The sequence below is a fragment of the Rhinoderma darwinii genome, chromosome 5 (assembly GCF_050947455.1).
Source record: "Rhinoderma darwinii isolate aRhiDar2 chromosome 5, aRhiDar2.hap1, whole genome shotgun sequence".
Classification (NCBI taxonomy): Eukaryota; Metazoa; Chordata; class Amphibia; order Anura; family Rhinodermatidae; genus Rhinoderma; species Rhinoderma darwinii.
Window position 1 is genome coordinate 103,777,624 of NC_134691.1, and position 20,948 is coordinate 103,798,571.

The 20,948-nt window shown below is 40.8% G+C and overlaps 1 protein-coding gene and 1 long non-coding RNA gene across 4 annotated transcripts in view; one reads left to right on the top strand and one right to left on the bottom strand.

The window, feature by feature from the left end:
• The window catches only part of ABHD3 (abhydrolase domain containing 3, phospholipase), a 96,205-nt gene extending 88,920 nt beyond the window's left edge, over window positions 1-7,285 (top strand). The window contains exons 8-10 of one of the 2 annotated variants that reach the window (XM_075826360.1): window positions 1,974-2,139; window positions 6,080-6,254; window positions 6,882-7,285. In XM_075826360.1, the coding sequence (XP_075682475.1) occupies window positions 1,974-2,139; window positions 6,080-6,254; window positions 6,882-7,002 (462 nt within the window). In that variant the 3' untranslated portion in view covers window positions 7,003-7,285. Of the gene's footprint in view, window positions 1-1,973; window positions 2,140-6,079 lie in introns of both variants that reach the window. The other variant, XM_075826359.1, reaches the window with a different exon arrangement.
• Window positions 1-20,948, bottom strand: part of LOC142651524 (uncharacterized) — a 114,543-nt gene that overhangs the window by 2,691 nt on the left and 90,904 nt on the right. For both annotated transcript variants that reach the window (XR_012847637.1, XR_012847638.1), the window contains 2 exons: window positions 2,409-2,476; window positions 2,251-2,325 (listed from right to left, as the gene is read on the bottom strand). This is a non-coding gene — a long non-coding RNA (uncharacterized LOC142651524). The remainder of the gene's footprint in view (window positions 1-2,250; window positions 2,326-2,408; window positions 2,477-20,948) is intronic.

Sequence of the window (20,948 nt, forward strand, 5' to 3'; positions counted from 1 at the left end):
TGTTAAAGAGGCTCTGTCACCAGATTTTGCAACCCCTATCTCCTATTGCAGCAGATCGGCGCTGCAATGTAGATAAGAGTAACGTTTTGTTTTTTTAAAAACGAGCATTTTTGGCCAAGTTATGACCATTTTTATATTTATGTAAATGAGGCTTTCTAAAGTACAAGTGGGCGTCTTTAAAGTTAAAGTACAACTGGGGGTGTATTGTGTTCGTTACATCTGGGCGTTTTTACTTCTTTTACTAGCTGGGCATTGTGAATAGAAGTATCATCCACTTCTCTTCACAACGCCCAGCTTCTGGCAGTGCAGACACACAGCGTGTTCTCGAGAGATCACGCTGTGACGTCACTCACTTCCTGCCCCAGGTCCTGCATCGTGTCGGACGAGCGAGGACACATCGGCACCAGAGGCTACAGTTGATTCTGCAGCAGCATCAGCGTTTGCAGGTAAGTCGATGTAGCTACTTACCTGCAAACGCTGATGCTGCAATAGGACATAGGGGTTGCAAAATCTGGTGACAGAGCCTCTTTAAACCATATCTGGTCTTCTTGGCACGTGCATCACTAATTTTTCATTGCAGCAACGGATTGAGCATGCTGAAATCCAACATGCATCATACTTACCCTATTGACAGCAGACGTTGAGGAACAACTTTCCCAAACTCATTAGATCCTACTAACAATTATCTAATGTATATGGGCAGCTTTATTCTGAAATTTTTCCTGGAAAATGGTATATCAATCTGCTTAGCTTTTAAGCACGCTTCACACAAATAGGGCAGCATGTTCAATGTGACATATCTGATTTAAGCCGGCCATCCAGATTACATTTAGTAAAAAATAGTGCTGTAGAACCATGAATGATTGGAATATTTTTACTCAAACTATCAGAGTAAACAATACAGAGTATAAAAGTTTTAAATGATCTCTCTGTTCAAGGTTAGATCTTATATATCATGATCACACAAGCTCTGGGGTAGTCTGAAATATACTAAGGCTGGGTTCACACACACTAATTACGGACGTAATTCGGGTGTTTTAGCCCCGAATTACGTCCGAAAATGCGGCTCAAAAGAGTCGGCAAACATCTGCCCATTCATTTGAATGGGTCTTACGATGTTCTGTGCCGACGGTCATTTTTTTTACGCGCCGCTCTCAAAAAGACGCCCGCGTCAAAGAAGTGCCTGTCACTTCTTCAGATGTAAATGGAGCCGTTTTCCATAGGCTCCATGGAAAAACAGCTCCAATTACGTCCGTAATGGACGCAGCGAAAGACGCCTGCACATGCCATTACGGCTGAAATTACGGTGCCGTTTTCTCCTGAAAACAGCAGCGTAATTTCAGCCGTAACGGACGCGGCCGTGTGAACATACCCTTAATGTCTTATCAGAGCTTCAAGCTGCTCCGTCTCCCCCCTAATGCTTTATTCTGGAGCTCTACTTGTTCGGATGGGCATCTTTATATAAGTACAAGCACTCCAGAAGGTAACGCATGGAGAGCTGGTTATAAACTATAAGCTGCTAAGCTACCAACAAATATCAGATGACCATTAGATAATTGCCACATACGATTTGTTTAGTCCATTGAGCTCCATTTCACACATGATCATTGTCACTATTAGTTTTGGCAAGTGGCTTAGCATTACATTTTGAATGTTAAAGTGAAGACTCGAGTAATATTTTTGCCCCCTCCCCCCAAATAAGCCAAAATAAAAAATTGCTGACATGTCATCAAGAGGTTTCTATAGCTCCATTAAATTCAATTCACAGCCGCATAGTCCTTGAAGTTCAGGATTGGCTCTAATTATTGTATCCTTCTATTGGAAGTTAGACAAAAAAATATGATTGTGCTTTTAGCGTTAATAGGCACTGGGAATTTACTGTCCGCAAATAACTTTCATTTTTACAGTACATTTAATCATATTGGACTTGACTGTATCTGACGTCTCTTAACTGTTTCATCTTTACATCACAGGCTAAATCCATTAGAGAGTTTGACACAAGATTTACCTCAGTAATGTTTGGTTATCCAACAAATGATCATTATTATAAAGATGCTAGCCCATGTCATAGGGTGAAATCAATTGAGATTCCAGTGTTATGTCTGAATGCTGTAGATGATGTCTTCTCCCCTGGATATGGTGAGTTTATTTTCTTAAACAACATCACAAGATACTCTATCTAGTCAATGTGCATATTACCATTTCATGGGAACTTATGCTAGGAGAGGCATAGTCATCAGAGCGTATTACCTCAATTTATATTCATCGGCCTGTAGCAGCGCACCTTCCAATTGTATACCATTAGTCATTATGATGTAATTAAGTCTGTAACATAATTCAAGAAAATTCTTATGAATGGAAAAAACTATTGCCCTGACTACAGGTATAAGCTGATGGTTAGATCTTACCTGGTTAGGCCATTCAAGTGTTTGGTCAGGTCAGACAATTGATTTCTGGATCTGGTTCCTTCAGCGTACTGAAACGCATATAAATATATTTTATTCTTTATTAGCTGTATTATAAAATATTAACATTTTTAAAAATACAGGTATCAAAAACCATTCCATACACCAACCAGTGTTAGGCTTTAATTTTCTAAACCGCATTGTAAATATTAAGTCTGAGCTCTAATTTCTATAAACAACAAGGCCACCTATTCTTTGTGACAGCTTATATATATGAGGCCCATATTATGTGGATAGGCATAATATCTCATGCATCCGCATGGCCACATAATTTACCTGGTTGACGATTTCCCGCTGTATATATATACAGCGTCCTGCCCATCTCCTTAAAGTCTGCGCCATGTAATATATACGGCGCGGATTTAAGCTGGCTGCTCGAACGATCAGGCAGCTGAATTTCGGGTCCCTGCCAGTCAGTCACTTCCGGGGACCCTGGAGAGCAAACAGCAGAGGTTTTCTCCGCTTCTGTACTCATGTACACAGTGCTCAATGAGCTGTGCATAAAGTAGAGGCAGCTATTCGTCCCGGTGGTCCTGTGACTGGTCACATGATTGCCAGGATGGTGGTAGAGGGAGGCTGCTGCTGAGTCTATCTAGACCAGGGGTGGGCAAACTTTTTGACTCGCGGGCCACAATGGGTTCTAAAATTTGACAGAGGGGCCGGGCCAGGAGCATTTGGAGGGAGTGTTTGGGCCGGATATACTAAAGCATTAAATGTAGTGTGTGCAAACCTCATAGCACAGTAAGAACACTACAACCCAATTTATTAACTGTCTTTCAAATGTGAAAAATAGCCCTTATCAGTTAATAAATTTGTCTCAAGGAATATGCAAGATATGGCATTTACATACTATTTCGCAGATACTGGGAGAAGGAAATGTAAATAGATTAAAATAACATACGCACTGTGATTTATCAAGAAAAAAGTTCTGTTGACTCTGTAAATTAGCTGCCAACCTCTGAGCAGTAGCCGCCCGTTCTTGTGTTGACTGCTTGCTAGCATAGTTTGCATGCTTCGTGGCAAAGTGACGGCTGATATTGTACTCTTTGAAAACCGAAGGGCTTAATGGTGACGTGAAACGAAGTGAAAATTAAAGTGAAATAAAGAGAAATACGCGCCACATTAACCCCTTAATGACCGGGCCATTTTGCACGTTAATGACCAAGGATTATTTTTTGTTTTTCCACGGTCGCATTCCAAGAGTCGTAACTCTTTTTTTATTCCGTCGACATAGCCGTATAAGGGCTTGTTTTTTCCGGGACGAGTTGTATTTTGTAATTGTACCATTTTTAGATGCTTATAACATATTGATTAACTTTTATTAACTTTATTTTAGGAGAGAATTGAAAATAAGCAGCTATTCCAGCATTAATTTTCACGTTATAAATTTACGCCGTTTACTATGCAGCGTAAATAACATGTTAACTTTATTCTATGGGTCGGCACGATTACAGGGATACCAAATGTGTAAAGGTTTTATATGTTTTTTCTACGTTTGCACAATAAAAACCCTTTTAGAAAAAAATTACTTGTTTTTGCATCGCCGCGTTCCAAGAGGCGTAATTTTTTTATTTTTCCGTCGATGTGGCCATACGTGGGATTGATTTTTGCGGGACAATGTGTAGTTTTCATTAGTACTATTTTGGGGTACATAGGACTTATAGATGAACTTTTATTTTATTTTTTATGGGGGGAATGGGAGAAAAGAGAGAATTTTGCCGTTGTTTTTTGCGTTTTCTTTGGACGCCGTTCATCCGGCGGTTTAATTAATGTGTTCATTTTATTGGTCAAGTTGTTACGATCGCGGGGATACCATATATGTGTATGTGTGATTTGTTTTGACCGTTTTATTAAATAAAACCACTTTTTGGGGCAAAAAAAGTAGTTTTATTTGACTTTGACTGTAATTTTTTTTATTTATTTTTTCACAAACTTTATTTAACGGTTTTACTTCTTTTTTTTTTAGTCCCACCAGGGGACTTCACTATGCGATATGCCGATCGCATATATAATGCTTTGGTATACTTCGTATACCAAAGCATTATTGCCTGTCAGTGTAAAACTGACAGGCAACCTGTTAGGTCATGCCTCTGGCATCGCCTAACAGGCAGATGCTGAAGACAGACCTGGGGGTCTTTGTTAGACCCCCGGCTGTCATGGAAACCCGACGGCGACCCGCGATTTGTTTGCGGGGGCGCCGATCGGGAGACAGAGGGAGTTCCCCCCTCTGTCAAACACATTAAATGCCGCTGTCACTGTTGACAGCGGCATTTAATGGGTTAAACTGCCGGAATCGGCGCGTGCTTCGATTCCGGCAGTTGCAGCAGGAGCCAGGCTGTGTATAACAGCCGTGCTCCTGCCGCTGATCGCGTGGGTAAACTGTCAGTACCCGCGCGATCACAGGACGGATATATCCGTCCTCCTGCGCGAACTAGCAGCTGCTGAGGACGGATATATCCGTCCTTCGGCGTTAAGGGGTTAACAACGGTCAATGTGTTTTGAGTGCGCCATCTATTGGGAAAACGTGGGCATTGCAGGGAAAGGGGAAAAAAAAGGAGGTTTTTACTATTATTTGGACAAGTTCGGCGGGCCGGATTAAAAAGCCTAACGGGCCGTATGTGGCCCGCGGGCCGTAGTTTGCCCATGTCTGATCTAGACCCAGCACAGCCCTAACAGTGAAAATAGTGTGACAGCAGCCCCAGTAAAAGTGGAAAAGTATCATGTAAACATTTTTTACAAATAAATAATAAAGTCCCCCAAAGGTCTTTTCTGACCTTTGTAAGACAGACCATAATAATATAAAAGTTAAGTTAAAAAAAAGTAAAAATAAATAGAATAAAAAATACACATAATGTATCCCCCCACCCCCGAAAAAAAATCTCCCCCCCACCAATCACTGTCGTAACACAAGTCCCGATCCAATTACCCTAAAATAGACATGTAATATATCAAACCTTACGGTAGACAATGACTATCACAAAATAAAAAGTCTAAGTTAAGGTAACCAGAAAAAATTAGCTATAATGTAAAAAAAAAAAAAAAGCATCTTTTTTTACTATTTGTTTTCAAACTATAAGCCCTTAAAAATTATTTGTATGAAAATGATGAAAACAGAAACCTGCATTGTTCACATAAAAAAACATTGCAAAAATTACGTCTCTAGCCAAGCAAATAAAAAAGTTATGGTCCTCAAAATAGCCTGGACCTGAATCAGCTAAAAGACTGCTGGATTCTGCAGCAGCAGTGTCTATGGGAAACATGTTGGAATACTGTATATCACCATAGTCAATTGGGAGAAGCAGTAGCTCCAGTAATCCATCACGATGACATCCCATGTAACCTCACTAGTAGTTTTTTGCTGCTTGGGCAACTTCTATAATTTAACTATTCAGTCCCCGTCATTTTGTTATATGTGCCTCCACTCTCTCTGGAGTCACATATTATTATTATTATTATTATTATTAGTAGTAGTATTTATTATTAGTATTTTAAATAATGATTTTTTTTCAACAATGAGAGTTATTTCTCAATTACGTGATCCATTTACTAAACCATAAGAAAAAAATCACATTTATTATTGATTTATGAATGATTGTTTCTCTTTTTTTTTCCAGCAATCCCAGTGGAAAGTGCCAAACAAAATCCAAAGGTTGCACTTGTGCTTACAGCATATGGAGGCCATATAGGGTTTTTGGAGGGCATCTGGCCAAGGCAGCAGACCTACATGGATCGGATTTTCAAGCAGTTTGTACAAGGGATTTTTGAGCATGGAAGTGAGCTTTCCAGCATGTAGCTTTTCAAAGTGATGCAAATTTTTTCCATTTTTTTTTTTTTGTTCTAAGGGCCTGTTCACATCAGCGTTGCTTTCGTTGAGGGATTCCGTCGGAGCTTCGACTGCGCTATAGATTCCATCAAAATAACGGAAGCCTTTCACAATGGTGACAAACGGAAACCATTAGCAAAGTTTCCGTCACCATTGAGATCAATAGTGATGCAAACAGAAGCTAAGGTTTCCGTTTGCCTTTCCACTGAGGGGTTCCGCCGACGGAAAGTTCAGACGGAACCACTCAAAGGAAAGCAACGCTGATGTGGACACAGCCTTAGATCATCATTAGTCAGTGGCAGGTTCAAAAAAGTAGGTTCAGCTTATGCACAAGTTAACCCTTTAGATGCTGATAAATCATGAAACTATACCTCTAACGAAGCACAAGGGTTAATGTTCAATTATAGCAAACCGGTAAGCCAGCGAGCTACATCTAAACGTCTAGCATCAAACACTTGCAAATAAATATATATATTGTTTTCTAGCAAGTACTTTCATAAAGGAATGTTAGCATTTTATATTTCATTTTTTATGTTACCAAGAATGACCTTAACTATAATTACGCTCTGCATATACTGAATTGCACTTAACAGAACCATTATATACACCAAGATACATTCCTCAGGGTTATCATATAAACCAGTTTCTCTGCCTAGAATTGCAAGCATTACCATTATACAGTGTGATGGATTTCCATATCCTGATATGTTTTAGGTTAATGCATGCTCATGAGGGCATTGTAAAAACAGAACGCAAAAACAATAATAGGAATGACAAACCGCACAAAGACATTAGATAGACTGAAAGAAAGCATGAATTGTAGCAGTATTAACTAGAACCCTTATTCAATTATTTCATACAGCCTGTAAAAACATGTACAACTGATTTTATGTCCCATGTTCCTTTTCCATATTTATTTTATAAATACTTCAAATGCACTTGAAAGAAATATTTTTCGTTTACCCTGTTCAAATAAAAAAAATTGTAATTTCAGAAATTATGTCCGTATTATTTCATATGATAATGATCATGGTGTACATCTGTGTGTGGATTATAGTTTGATTTCAGATGCAATGCATCATGGCCATGATTTTTGCCAATATAATATAATTTTAAAAATGTAAATCACTTTTGACAAATTTCCATATGCAGTGTAAAAAGTAATTTTAGTTTAGTCTTGTTGAGCTCCCAAGAATGCAGTGTGTTAACAGGAAACTGGCTGAATTATGAATTTAGCTTTAGATATAAATGGAGATGGAAACATTAACCCCTTAAGGGCCAAGTCTATTTCAGCCTTAAAGGGAAGGTGTCATGAAATTATTATTTTTTTATATAATATTGCTTTTAGTGTGATATTAAAATACATTTTATTTATTTGTGTTCTTGTGTTCTACTTATTTATTTTTTCTTACTTTTACTTCTCTATGGGGGCTGCCATTTTTTTTCATCCCCGTATGTGTCGATTAACGACACATACAGAGATGGAATACGGCACATACATCCCCATAGAGAATGTGAGCGGGAGCCGTTCCATTCACTACAGCGTACGCTGTCTGTGTGGAAACGGCGCATGCGCCTCTCCCACACAGACCAAAACGAAGCTCGTTAGCAGAGCGAAATCCGGCGCCATTTTCATGTGGACAGGAAGCTGCTGCCGGACAGTCAGATGACGACTTCCGGCCGCGGCTTCCGGCCATATGTTCAAGGAAGCGAAGGCGCAAGTAATAGGAGCGGAGGCGGCAGCGGCGGCAGGAGCAGGTAAGTTATGTTTGTGTATGTGATGTGTGTATTATGTTCGTGTATGTTAGTGTTCTACTGTCTGCTGAGCACTGTATCTAATCCTCCTACACTGTGCAGTCGCTCAGAAAATGGCGGCACACAGTGTAGGAGGTTTGAAGATTCAAACCCATCCTCCTGGCACTAGCCAGAATAAGGGATGGGGGGGATTGTATGTGGACACTAGAGCGAGTGTGTCTGCCCCAAATTTGCAGCATAAAGCAATGAGGTTGCTTTACCACATTGACCATGCTGCAATTTTGGGAACTGCTCCCTCTAGTGACCAGCACATGGAAATGTTATAAATTAGAATCTAATTTATAATATTTCCTGACTTGTGAAAAAATTAAAACAATGTGTAATCATTAAACATTCTTTTTCATTTTTTCCTCCTGGCCTTCCAAGAGTCAACTCTTTTATTCTTATGTCGATATAGCCATATGACGGCTTGTTTTTTGCAGGACAAGTTGTCTTTTTCAATTGCACAATTTTTGGGTGTATATATTATATTGCTTATCTTTTATAAAAAAAAAATTAGAGAAGGAATTGAAAAAAAACCCCAACTAATCCAGCATTGTTTTTACGCCGTTTACTATGCAGTGTAAATAACATGTTAACTTTATTTATGGGTCAGTACGATTACGGAGATACCAAATATGTATAGTTTTTTTTATGTTTTACTACTTTTGCACAATGAAAACACTTTTAAAGAAAAATTTATTATTTTTGCATCGCTGCTTTTCAAGAGCCGTAACTTTTTATTTTGTATGTCGATGTCACCACATGAGGGCTTGATTTTTGCGGGACGAGATGTAGTTTTCATTGGTATCATTTTGGGTTACATGGGACTTATTGATTAACTTTTATTTAATTTTTTGGTGGAGGGAGTGGAAAGAGATTTTTTGGCCATTGTTTTTGTGTGTTTTTTTGTACCGCGTTCACCTGGCAGATTAATTAATGAGTTAAATTTATTACTTAGATTTGGGGCCACAGCAGACAGTAATGGTATATTTACCCTCCTCTTCAGCTTCGGGTCCAGCGGAGGTCCTGACGCCAATCAGCGTCGCAAAGTTATGATGCGGAAAGACATCAAGACCTCCGCTGAGCTCGGGAACGAGGAGGGTAACTATACCAAATTGGGACCGCTGCGACCCCTGTAGCTACACCACTGCCTGGGGCTGTCTGGCCAAATTCAAGTCTAGAATGAAAAGTTGCACTCTTTAGTCTCTACCCACTTTTTCTCCAGCATGTAATATGTTGGTCACTCCAAGAAATACGTACACTGCAAAACTTAGGGTAACAAAAATACGGAGCTGAAAATAGCCCGTGTGAACATACCCTTAAAACGACCCTCCAGTCCTCACAAAAAATACACTAGCGATGGAATAATTTTTTATTTACCTAGTATCCATTCCGTTGGTTCTTCTCACTCTGTTGCCTCTTTCTCGGTCCCCGTTGTCTTCCCTTCAACATGGTCGCCACTGTCTCAGAATTGCACAGGGCGGTCATGTTTGATGGAAGACAACGGGGACCGAGAACGAGGCAATGGAGAGACTAGAACCAACAAGATGGATACTAGGTAATTTAAAAATAATTTAACTATCGCTAGTTTATTTTTTTGTGGGGACTGGAGGGTCGCTTTAAAGGCCAGCAAGAGAGGTCTTTCTGCCATTCACTAACTAGCTACCCATGACTTCTGTCCCCCTGATATTGCGAAACTCAAAAGGGACCCTCCTATAGCCTTTACAAGGTTTTTGATTCCCTTAACATATAGAACTCCTTCAGACGATCACACCCAACTAGGATTTATTTTTTTATAGTTTCGTTATTTTACCTTTCTCTAATGTGATGTGAAGCAGTCAGAAAAAAAAATTAAGACGATACATGTTATCTTGGTACACAATGTGTGGTGCTGAAATTGAGATGCTCATTGTAATCTTACACAGAGATTACTTCTATTGGAAACTTTTCATCCTGGTCGTTCATAGATTGTTACATTGGATTTGGGTAAATGTTTATGAGAAAAGGAGGCCTATGAACAACTGTAGTTGCATTGTCATCTCTATTACCATCAGTTTATTGTCGTGTTGTTTTGAGAATGTGAGATCAATATGGTGTATGCTTTCCATATAGACCTCAGGAGAAAAACATAGTCACTGTTTCAGCAACATCAAATACAACCATGTTATTTCATAGTTGCTGTACTTGCGCAACTAATCCTTATATTACACTTTTAGTGCGTTCTTATATATGCCAAGGTATTAAAATTTAGCAATACATAACATAAGGATAGTTTAAGTTAAAACTTCTGTTAATCATGAGCAAGAGTTGTAGTGAAGATGGCCCTCGTCCATCGTCCTTCTTTGTCTGTGTGTCTATTCTTTGGGTCAACTTTTCTATCAATTTTAAATCCTTAGTTTTTAGCTAAAAATATAGCATTAAGGGTCTCCACTGGGAGCTAGCAAGTACAGTTTGCAGGAATCTATGACCTGCAACATAAGTTGGGTATAGGCAGCTGCCTTCTGATCCACCAGGAAAAGAATAGACTGCGCTAGCCGCGGTCAGCCAAAAGTGACCACGGTCAGGTGAGCAAGTCTTGAGATTATTATCAACTTCTGCAATACTTCTGACAGAGTAAGCGAGTGCACATAAAGTATGACCTTATTCGTCTTAGTTCTACTTTCATGAGTCAAGGATGTCTGAACTTTTGGCTCTAAACTGGAACACCAGTAAACGTTTCCCGAGAGAGCGTTGACAACCTCTACTGCTTTTTTTTTTAAATCAAAAACCAAAACAAACCTTAGACACATTACTGTCAACCCCATTACCTCACTTACCTCCCCCTTCCCCGTTCCAGACATATTTGTACATTTCACATACAGAATTAATACAGTATCACATATGGTTACCTCAGCAGGGTAGGACAATTAAGGCCATGAAAACATAATAATGGAACAACACGTATCAATGACATATATACATTTCAACACATTATTTATTCGGATATAGCTCAGCTCTCATTGAATAGCAACAGTTCCTTATCTATTTCCTGAGATCAGGAGGCTCAACACTTTAGGTGAGTTACATATCCTATCCCTTAGCAGAGAAGTATTCGCTAACCCAGGTGTGTCTAACCACGCCTGCCACAGCTTTTCAAATAGTTGAGGTACGTTGCGTTTACGAGATACAGCCCTTTAATTCATTAACATAACGTTTACTTTCCTATTAAACTCTGCTTTAAAAGGCGCTACAGGTTGTATCCAATGGAACGTTATTAGTTTCCTCGCTACTTAAAGGAGACGTCCCACCTTCTTTTTACCCTGTGTATCCAATGGAAGTTCTTCAACATAACATAAAATACAAATCTTAGGGTCACTAAGGACTTAGGGTCTATTGAGTATGGTTCAGCTATGATTCCCAGAACGTTTGACCAAAATGCATGCACACAGCTCCATAACATGTATCACATCCAGTTTCCTGTCCGCACCTCGGACACCTCGCATCCGCAAGTACACCAATACGATAGAGCAGCTGTGGTGTCTTGTACACTCTATGCAGTATGTATAGCTGTGACAGCCGTGCACCCACCCCAAAAGATGTATCAGGGACGGCCTCTAGAATATCATTCCACTGATCCGCTGTAATACCTGGAATATCCTCATCCCACTTATGCATCCTAACTAAAGGAAATGTTTCCAAGTATTTATCCAATAGTAGCCTGTAAAGGCCCAAGATAAGACCCTTTGTATATCCCATTGGAGCAACATATTGTAACAGAGCATCCTTTTGTATCGTCAGAGTCTTTCATTTGACCTGAGCCTCATAGGCGTGTCACAATTGTAAATAACTGTAAAAACTTTGTCTAAGGACATGAAACTCATCCTTATCTGCTGAAAGGATTTAAATGAATGTTCAACTAGTAACTGTCCCACCCTCTCTAGTCCTCAAGAATGCCAATATACAACGCCATCCAGTCTCTCAAATTCCACCAATAAGTGGTTATGCCACAAGTGTGTGAACTCTGTATAGTCAGCTATATTCCTTAATTGTTTAAGTTTGTCTCTGACCTACTGAACCAGCCATACTGTCAAGAAACTCGACTGTCTTGAGCCCAACCCCCCCCCCGCCCCCCGTTCCAAGGCCGGTGGCAGCTTACCCGCACCAGACAATGAAGTCAGAATGACCACTGATACCCCTTCAACCTTCTCATCCCCCCACCCCTTCCGGTGTTGGCCCTGTGCTGCTAAGTAATATAACCAAGGATTTGGTAGAGCAAGTCCCCCTTCTGCATTAGTCCTTTGTAGGATTTCCAGACGAAATCTCGGATCCCCTCTCTTCCAAATGACATCTCTAAAATATGTGTTAATCCTATGGAATCTGTTAAGGGGAAGCCATACTGGGGAATTGTGTAACCCATATAGACGTTGCGGCATCTGTACCATCTTGATCAAAGTAACTCGGCCAATCATCGAGAGATACAGTTTAGACCAGGCCGTCACTTTGATTTTAAATTTCTGGAGTAAGGGTTGGAGGTTCATGTCCTCAAAATCTACCATCACGGCAGTTACTTCAATACCTAAATATCTAAATTGTCGGACACACGGAATTGGTACCCCCCTGTATTCTACTGTGTTTTCCATTGGATCAACCAGTAAAAGGACAGATTTATGCCAGTTGATAGCCCTGACATGGAGCCAAATCCATCAATTAATGACATAGCAGCCAACAGGGAGGAATCAGTGTTTCCCAAAAAGAGCAAGGCATCATCAGCGTATAGAGCAATCTTATTGTCCACCTCCCCAAATCCCTGAATCTCCGTAGACATCCTAATGGCTACCGCCAAAGGCTCAATGGCTATGGCAAAAAACAATGGGGACAACGGGCATCCAAAGCTTTTGGACAACCAGCCATTGGCTGTAATACGGGCTTTGGGCTCTGTATACAACACTCTAATCCATTAAAAAATCCTGGTCCAAAACCCCTATGTCTCAACACCTGCCACAGGTAGTTCCATTCTATACTGTCAAACACTTTATGCGCATGTAGTGAGAATATAGCCCTATGTCCCATATTGTCAGATGGCACCTGGAGACTGAGGTATAAGCGAAGGATATTAATAGATGTTGATTTTTCAGGCATAAATCCTGAGTGATCTGAATGTATAATTTTGTTATGACCTTGTTCAATCTCTTAGCTAGTGCCTTAGCCAGAACCTTAACATCTGTAGACAAAAGAGAAATTGGGCGGTACAACTCAGGAAGTTGGGGATCTTTTCCCTTTTTAGGTAATACTACTATGACCGCTTCTCTCATAGAGGGTGGCAATGTCTCTCTTGCCAGAGATTGCTCAAAAACCTCCAGTAGTTTAGGTATCAAAATGTCCCCATACTGCTTATAGATTTCTGTGGGCAAGCCATCTACCCCTGTGGCTTTTTCATTAGCCATATCTTTGACTGCATCTTCCAGATCTACCAGAGACAGGGGGGAATCTAACCGGAAGCTATCTTCATCTGATACCTTAGGTAAACTAGCCTTCACTAGAAATGTTTCAATCTCTTCACTAGATACAGACACCCTAGATGTGTACAAAGAGGAGTAAAATTGTTCCAACGCCTCCAGAATACTCAAAGTATCATATACCACAGTTCCATTAAAACGTTTAAGTGAACTAATACAAGATTGGCCCTGTTGAGCCTTCAATATCATTGACAACGTGTTCCACTTTCTCCCCTTCCTCAAAAAAACGGCGTTTAGCAAATTGCCGATTTTTTTCAGGATTCAAAACATAAGTTGCCTCTGCCTCCCTCATTTCAAGATGTAATGCTGAACCTACCTCAATTTAGTCCTAACTGTGCTAATAGATTTGATGAGACTACCTCTAACAGACGCCTTCATGGCTTCCCAAACTGTATGAGTAGACGCCGTCCCTACACGCTTAACAAAAACGGCTGAAAATACGAGGCTGTTTTTTAAGCAACTAGCGTTTTTTGCATTGTTTTTTACGCCTATTTTGGAGCTGTTTTTGTATTGAGTCAATGAAACACGGCTCCAAAAACGGCTCAAGAAGTACATGCACTTCTTTTTACAAGGCGTTTTTTTACGCGGCTGTTTTTAAAAACGGATGCGTAAAAAATGCCCTGTGGGAACGGAACGCCGTTTTTCCCATTGAAATCAATGAGCAGATGTTTGTAGGCGTTCAGCCCCACATTTTTAGCCATTTTTCAAGGCGTTTACAGCCCGAAAAACGGCTGAAAATAGGTCGTGTGAACATACCCTCAATGGTGTCAATAGAAACTACAAGTCCTCCCGCAAGAAATAAGCCCTCACACCACTCTATTACTGGAAAAATAAAAAAGTTATGGCTCTTGGAATGCGGAGAGGGAAAAAATAAAAAGAAAAAAATGGATCAGTCCGGAAAGGGTTAATTAATTTCTAATAAAAAAACATTTATGACCACGTGGGGTATTGCCGTACTCGGGATAAATTGGTTTACAAATGTTGGGGTGCTTTTTCCTCCTTTTATCCCTTGTGAAAATGAAAAAATTCAACATTTTAGTGGAAATAATGTTGATATTCAATTTCATGGCCCAATTCTAATAAATTCTGCAAAAGACCTGTGGGGTCTAAATGCTCACTATACCCCTAGATAGATTCCTTAAGTGTTATAGTTTCCCAAATGGGGTCACTTTTGTGGTGTTTCCACTGTTTTGGTCTCTCACGGGCTTGGCAAATGCGACATGACACCCGAAAACCATTGCAGCTAAATTTGAGCTCCAAAAGCCAAATAGCGCTCCTTCCCTTCTAAGCCCTGCTGTGGGTCCAAACAACAGTTTATTACCACATATGGCATATTGCGGTAATCGGGAGAAATTGCTTTACAAATGTTGGGATGCTTTTTCTCCTTTATTTCTTGTAACAATTAAACATTTCTACGTTTTTTCAGAAAAAAAAGTAGATTTTCATCTTCACAGACTAATTCCAATGAATTCAGCAAAAAAAAGAAAAAAAAACGTATGCTAACTATACGACTAGAAAAATTCCTTGAGGGTGTAGTTTCCAAAATTAGGTACTTGGGGGGGGGGGGAGGGTTCCACTGTTTTGGTCCCTCCAGTGCATTGCAAACGCGACATGGCACTGAAAACCATTCCAGCAAAATCAGCGCTCCAAAATCCAAATGGTGCTCCTTCACTCCTGAGCCCTGCTGTGGGTCCAAATAGCAGTTTATTACCACATATGGGGTATTTCCGTAATCGGGAGGAGTTGCTTTACAAATGTTGGTGTGCTTTTTCTCCTTTACTCCTTATAAAAATTAACATTTTGTAAGTTTTTCCAAAAAATGCAGATTTTTATCTTCACAGACTAATTCTAATAAATGTAGTAAAACAACTGTGTGGTCAAAATACTAACTATACCGCTAGATAAATTCCTTGAGGGGTGTAGTTTCAAAAATGAGGTCACTTTTAGAGGGTTTTTATTGGTTTGGCCCCACGAGACCTCCTCAAACCTGACCTGTCCAAAATATATTTTAAAAAAAATAAGCAGGCCCCAAAATCCACTCGGTGCTCCTTTGCTTCTGAGGCCGGTGGTTCAGTACATTACCACACTAGGGCCACATGTGGGATATTTTTAAAAACTGCATAATCTGGGCAATAAATATTGATTTGCATTTCTCAGTTAAAACTTTCTGTGATGCTGTTTTGAATACTTTGAGGGGTGCAGATTTTTAAAATTGAGTGATTTATGGGGGATTTCTAATATATAGGGCCCTCAAAACCACTTCAGAACTGAACTGGTCCATGAAAAAATAGCCTTTTGAAATGTTCTTGAAAATGTGAGAAATTGCTGCTAAAGTTCTAAGCCGTGTAACGTCCTAGAAAAATAAGAGGACGTTCAAAAAACGATGCAGACATAAAGTAGACATATGGGAAATGTTAACTAGAGACTATTTTTTGTGTGGTATTGCTATCTATTACTATCTATCTTACAAGCAGATACATTTAAATTTAGAAAAATTATAATTGTTATTAAAATTTCAACACAACATTCACCATATCATATAACATAGAGTCCATTGTCAATATTATTATACTGTGGTTTACACCCCTTAATACCAAAGGTATTTTAAAAGCAATTTTGTACGTTTTTCCATCTTCGCATTCAAATAGTTATAAAAATTTTATTTTTCCATCAACATAGCTGGACTTGTTTTTTGCGGGACAAGTTGTATTTTTTAATAGTACCATTTTGGGGTACATATAATTTATTGATTAACTTCTATTAACTTTTTTTGGGGTAATGGAAAAAAACCCTGAAATTTCATCATTCTTTTTTGTGTCTTAAATGTTTGCTGTCTATCGTGTGGTATAAATAACATAGTAACTTTATTCATCTGGTCGTTACGATTGCGGAGATACCAAATTTATATAGTTTTTTTTCAAGATTTGCTACTTTTAAACAGTAAAAACTCATTTTTTTCAAAATCATTTGTTTTTGTGTCGCCATATTTTAAGAGCCATAACTTTTTATTTTTCTGCTGACATATCTGTATGAAGGCTTTTTTTTGCGGGACGACTTGTAAATTTTATTGGTACCATTTTGGATTACATACGATTATTTGATAAATTTTTATCAACTTTTTTTAAAGGCAGGATGAAGAGAAAACAGTGATTCTAACATAGCGGTCACAGGGCGAAACGCGCGTCGAGGCGCTTGTTCACCCATCCACTCCTTTGAGCCTTCACGCCTTCCATCATGTCTCAGGGTATGTGCATAGGTTTTTTCAGCTTTGTGTAGCCTCCACAGTATTGTGCTTTGTCATTCAGCCATGTCAGCTATATTTTTCTTGGCCATTTGAGCCGTCATACTATCTGTATACGTTTACAGCTGCATTTGTTACGTACTACCATATATACTTTGCAGGTTTTGTACGTACTACCACATGCACTATATTCTGTGCAGGCTACATTTCTCCATACGTTGATATTTTAGCTGATAGCATGGCACTATGTATGGGACCTACCACCCCATACCCCTGGACTTACTGATTACTTATTTATACTCAAGCGTGCTATAGGTCATCAGTGGACGGTTGATTCTGTTGGTCTTGGTCTATTTCCATCTGACCCTGTTGTATATGTCTCCGTATTTATTGTATCATATCTCTTTTTCATCATTTGTCATTTGTTATTATATTCAATAAAGATTTTTTGTACTTTTATTTTTGGAGTACATTACTTTTCTAAGGGCTATGTCCCATTTTGGTTCGTTTTTAGGTTTACATACTATAAGGGACCCCAATTTATGCCATCTTTGGTGTGAGGTTTTTGTTTAGGTTGTAGTGATTCTAACATAACATGCGGGTTAAATAATAAAATAGTTTTATAGTTGGGGTCGTTATAGATGTGGCGATACCAAATATGTGTAACGTTTTTTTTTTATAAAGCATTTTGTATGGGGTAAAAAAGTGGGTTTTTAATTTTTCAACTTGGGTTTTCTTATTTATTTATTATAAACTTTGTTAAACTTTTTTATTTTACCTTTATTTTTTAGTCCCACTAGGGGACTTCACTATGTGATCATTTGATCGCTTTTATAGTGTACTGCAATACTTCTGTATTGCAGTGTATTATTGCCTGTCAGTGTAAAATTGATAGGCACCTTTTAGGCCTCTGGCATGGCCTAACAGGCGTTCACTAAAAAGGCAGACCTGAGGGCCTTTGTTAGGCCCCCGGCTGCCTTAAAAGCCATCGGCACCCCGAGACCGCATCGCGGGATGCCGATGAGGCGAGAGAGAGGGAGTGCCCTCCCTCTAAAACCACTTAGATGCGGTGGTCGATATTGACCGCCGTATCTGAGTGGTTAAAAAGGGTTCACATGACTGGGGACCACTGCTATTGGTCTCCGATTGTTGCCCTGAAGCCCAAGGCTGTTAATAACAGCCTGGGCTTCAGGAGCAGAGCGCCTAATTAGACGTATCTCTATCTATAAAGCCTAGGCGTGTCCAGGAAGAGTTGAAAGGGAAGGGATTAGCCAGGTTGTGAAATACAGGAAAAAATATGAAAGAAATCCTCCAGCTCACCTTGTCACAAGAAGGATATAGGAATCAGCACACGGATCCTCGTGTCGGCACACGCAGAAGATACATCAGAAACAGGGGAGTTGGAACCAGCGCTGAGAGTGTAGTTTCTTGTTAAAACGGAAATCAATTTCCAAGTTTAATAGATCTTAGTTAAAATCGAAGCACAGGGGCTACGAACAGACATTTGGTGACGGGTAGGTATAGCCCAGAGTACAGAGAGAAGGAGAGGATAGGCGGTAGCCTACGCGTTTCAGACCCTCGCTAGGTCCTTAGTCCTTATGATTCATAAGCCATGACTAAGGACCGAGTTCACACGGGGCGGATACACTGCATAATAGCCCGCAGCGTATCCGCCCCGTCTCCTGCAGGGAATTCCGGGCGAAAAAGCGCACCAAACTGGTGAAGTTTTTCGCCCGGAATGTCCGCTGCGAAAAACTGCAGCGCTTAGCCGGCATGCTAGCAGGCCGGCCTCCTGGGATGACGTCTGTGATTGGCTGCAGCTGCGGTCACATGGGATGAAGCGTCATCCCAGGAGGATAAAACACAGACTCCTAGGTAAGTTGTTTTTTTTTTTGTAAATCTCTTTATTTTTTGAAATCACAAAATACAGAGTCATATGAAAGATACAAGAATAAGATTACACCATTCTGCGACAGTACTTTTCCATAACACAATAGCATTAACAGCGGAAAAAGAAAATACATTTCTTATTGTCTTAATATGTCAATATGCAGAATAGAATAGTGCAAAGTTTTCGAAGATTTCTGCCTCTGATAACATGGAAGAATGAACTAGGAAACTATATACATGTGTCCCTTTCCATGTAAAGCATACTTAAGGATCTGAGTAAATGAAATATGTCTACACAGTAGTTGGGTAACAACGAAAATTAAGCTTAAGCAGGTGGTGAAAATCTTATATAAAGGGCTATTTAGATAAGTAGACGAATAGAGGCATTTAATTTATGTTTATAATAACAATAGGTAAGTAAAGTTAACCGCCCTTTTAGATGTGTTAGGTTCCAAGGTGCCCAGAATCTTAAGTCACCAGTGCTGGTCAAGCCAGTTTCCAAGGTCTCCATTCATCTAGGAATTTCTCATGTTTACCTAATTCCTGTCATGTAGGGTTCGTGGACCCACTGGGCCGTACCGCCTTGGCGGTATGGCAGCTAGCCAACAGGGTGCAGGTCAAAGTCTATAGTTCGTATAGGGTACCTGTGGCAGCTCGGACAGTAGCAAGGCAAGCTCGGCTGGGACTAGGCAGCGGATAGACGTCAGACGTGGAGTAGCAGGACAGGTGTGGAATACAGCACAGCACGACTACAGCTCAGCACGGCACTTGACCAGGATAGCACGGGATACATGATACGGGATACACTGGGAACTGGAAAACATTGGGAGACCATTTGCTTAGACAAACTAGGATACGACAAACAACGGTTAGGCACTGCAGTAAGGGGCTGAGCCCCTCTTATAGTCCAGGGTGTTCATGTGCTAATTTAGCATTAAAGTCCGGTGTGCGCGCTGCCCCTTTAATAGCGGGCCGGCCGAGGTGAGTGAAAGTGAGCGCTGGCGTCTCCTGAGGAGGAGACTGGGGCCAACGCTCGCCGACCCATCGCTGCGGCTGTCAGGAGGTGAGTGAACCTGACGGCCCACAGCCATGGACATGACAGTATCCCCCTCTTCTTGGGGCCAGAGGGAGAGAGAAACTTTGTCAGAAGGATAGGAGCATTGAGGTTCTCTTCTCCTTGTATCCGCCTTCCGTTTCATGTGGTCAACTGCCAGCAGGATGTAGGGTCGAGTCTGCTGCCAGATCTGCTGAAAGTCCCTAAAAGCAGTATCAGCAGCTGGTACCTCGGAGGTATCAGGCATCGAGAGAGGAATTCGTGGCTGTTGGTCACAGACGATAAAGAACGGTGTATTCCTTGTGGACTCACTGGTGTGGATATTGTAGTAGAATTCAGCCCACGGGAGGAACATGCTCCTTGGAGATGAAGTGGCATAAGTAGTTCTCCAAGATCTGATTGATCCACTTGACCTGACCATTGGACTGAGGATGGTAGGCCGAGGAAAAGTCCAACTTTACACCTAGGAGTCCGCAGAGGGCTCTCCAGAACTTCGAGGTAAACTGAACCCCCGATCAGACACAATATGCTGCGGCAAGCCGTGCAGGCGGAAGATGTGTTGGATGAAAAGCTTGGCCAGTTGAGGAGCAGAAGAAAGACCGGTCAGAGGAACGAAGTGGGCCATCTTCGAAAATCGATCCACCACCACCCAGACATTACTGCATCCAGCAGAGAGAGGCAGGTCAGTGATAAAGTCCATAGCTATATGCTGCCTTGGGAGCATCGGGCACAGGCAATGGCTGGAGCAGGCCAGCAGGTCTAGAGTGAGCGACCTGGTCTTACGGGTCCCCGCGTGACCTGCCAGCCTAGAGGAGTGTCCCCAGCGGAGGATTCTACCTCTGTCAGTCAGGCGCACAAAAGTCCGCCCTGGAGGAATGTCCCTAACTTGCAGGGGATTGACAGAGACAATGCAAGATGGATCAATAATGTTCTGTGGAATTTCCATGGTGTCTTCTATCTCAAAAGACCTGGACAGGCATCGGCCCTCACATTCTTGTCAGCCGGGCGATAATGGAGCTCAAACGGGGAACCTGATAAAGAACAGTGACCACCTGGCATGACGAGGGTTCAGCCGTTGGGCCGTCTGAAGATAGGTGAGGTTCTTGTGGTCCGTAACAATCAGGATGGGATGAGCTGCGCCCTCTAGTAGATGTCTCCACACTTCCGGAGCCAATTTGATGGG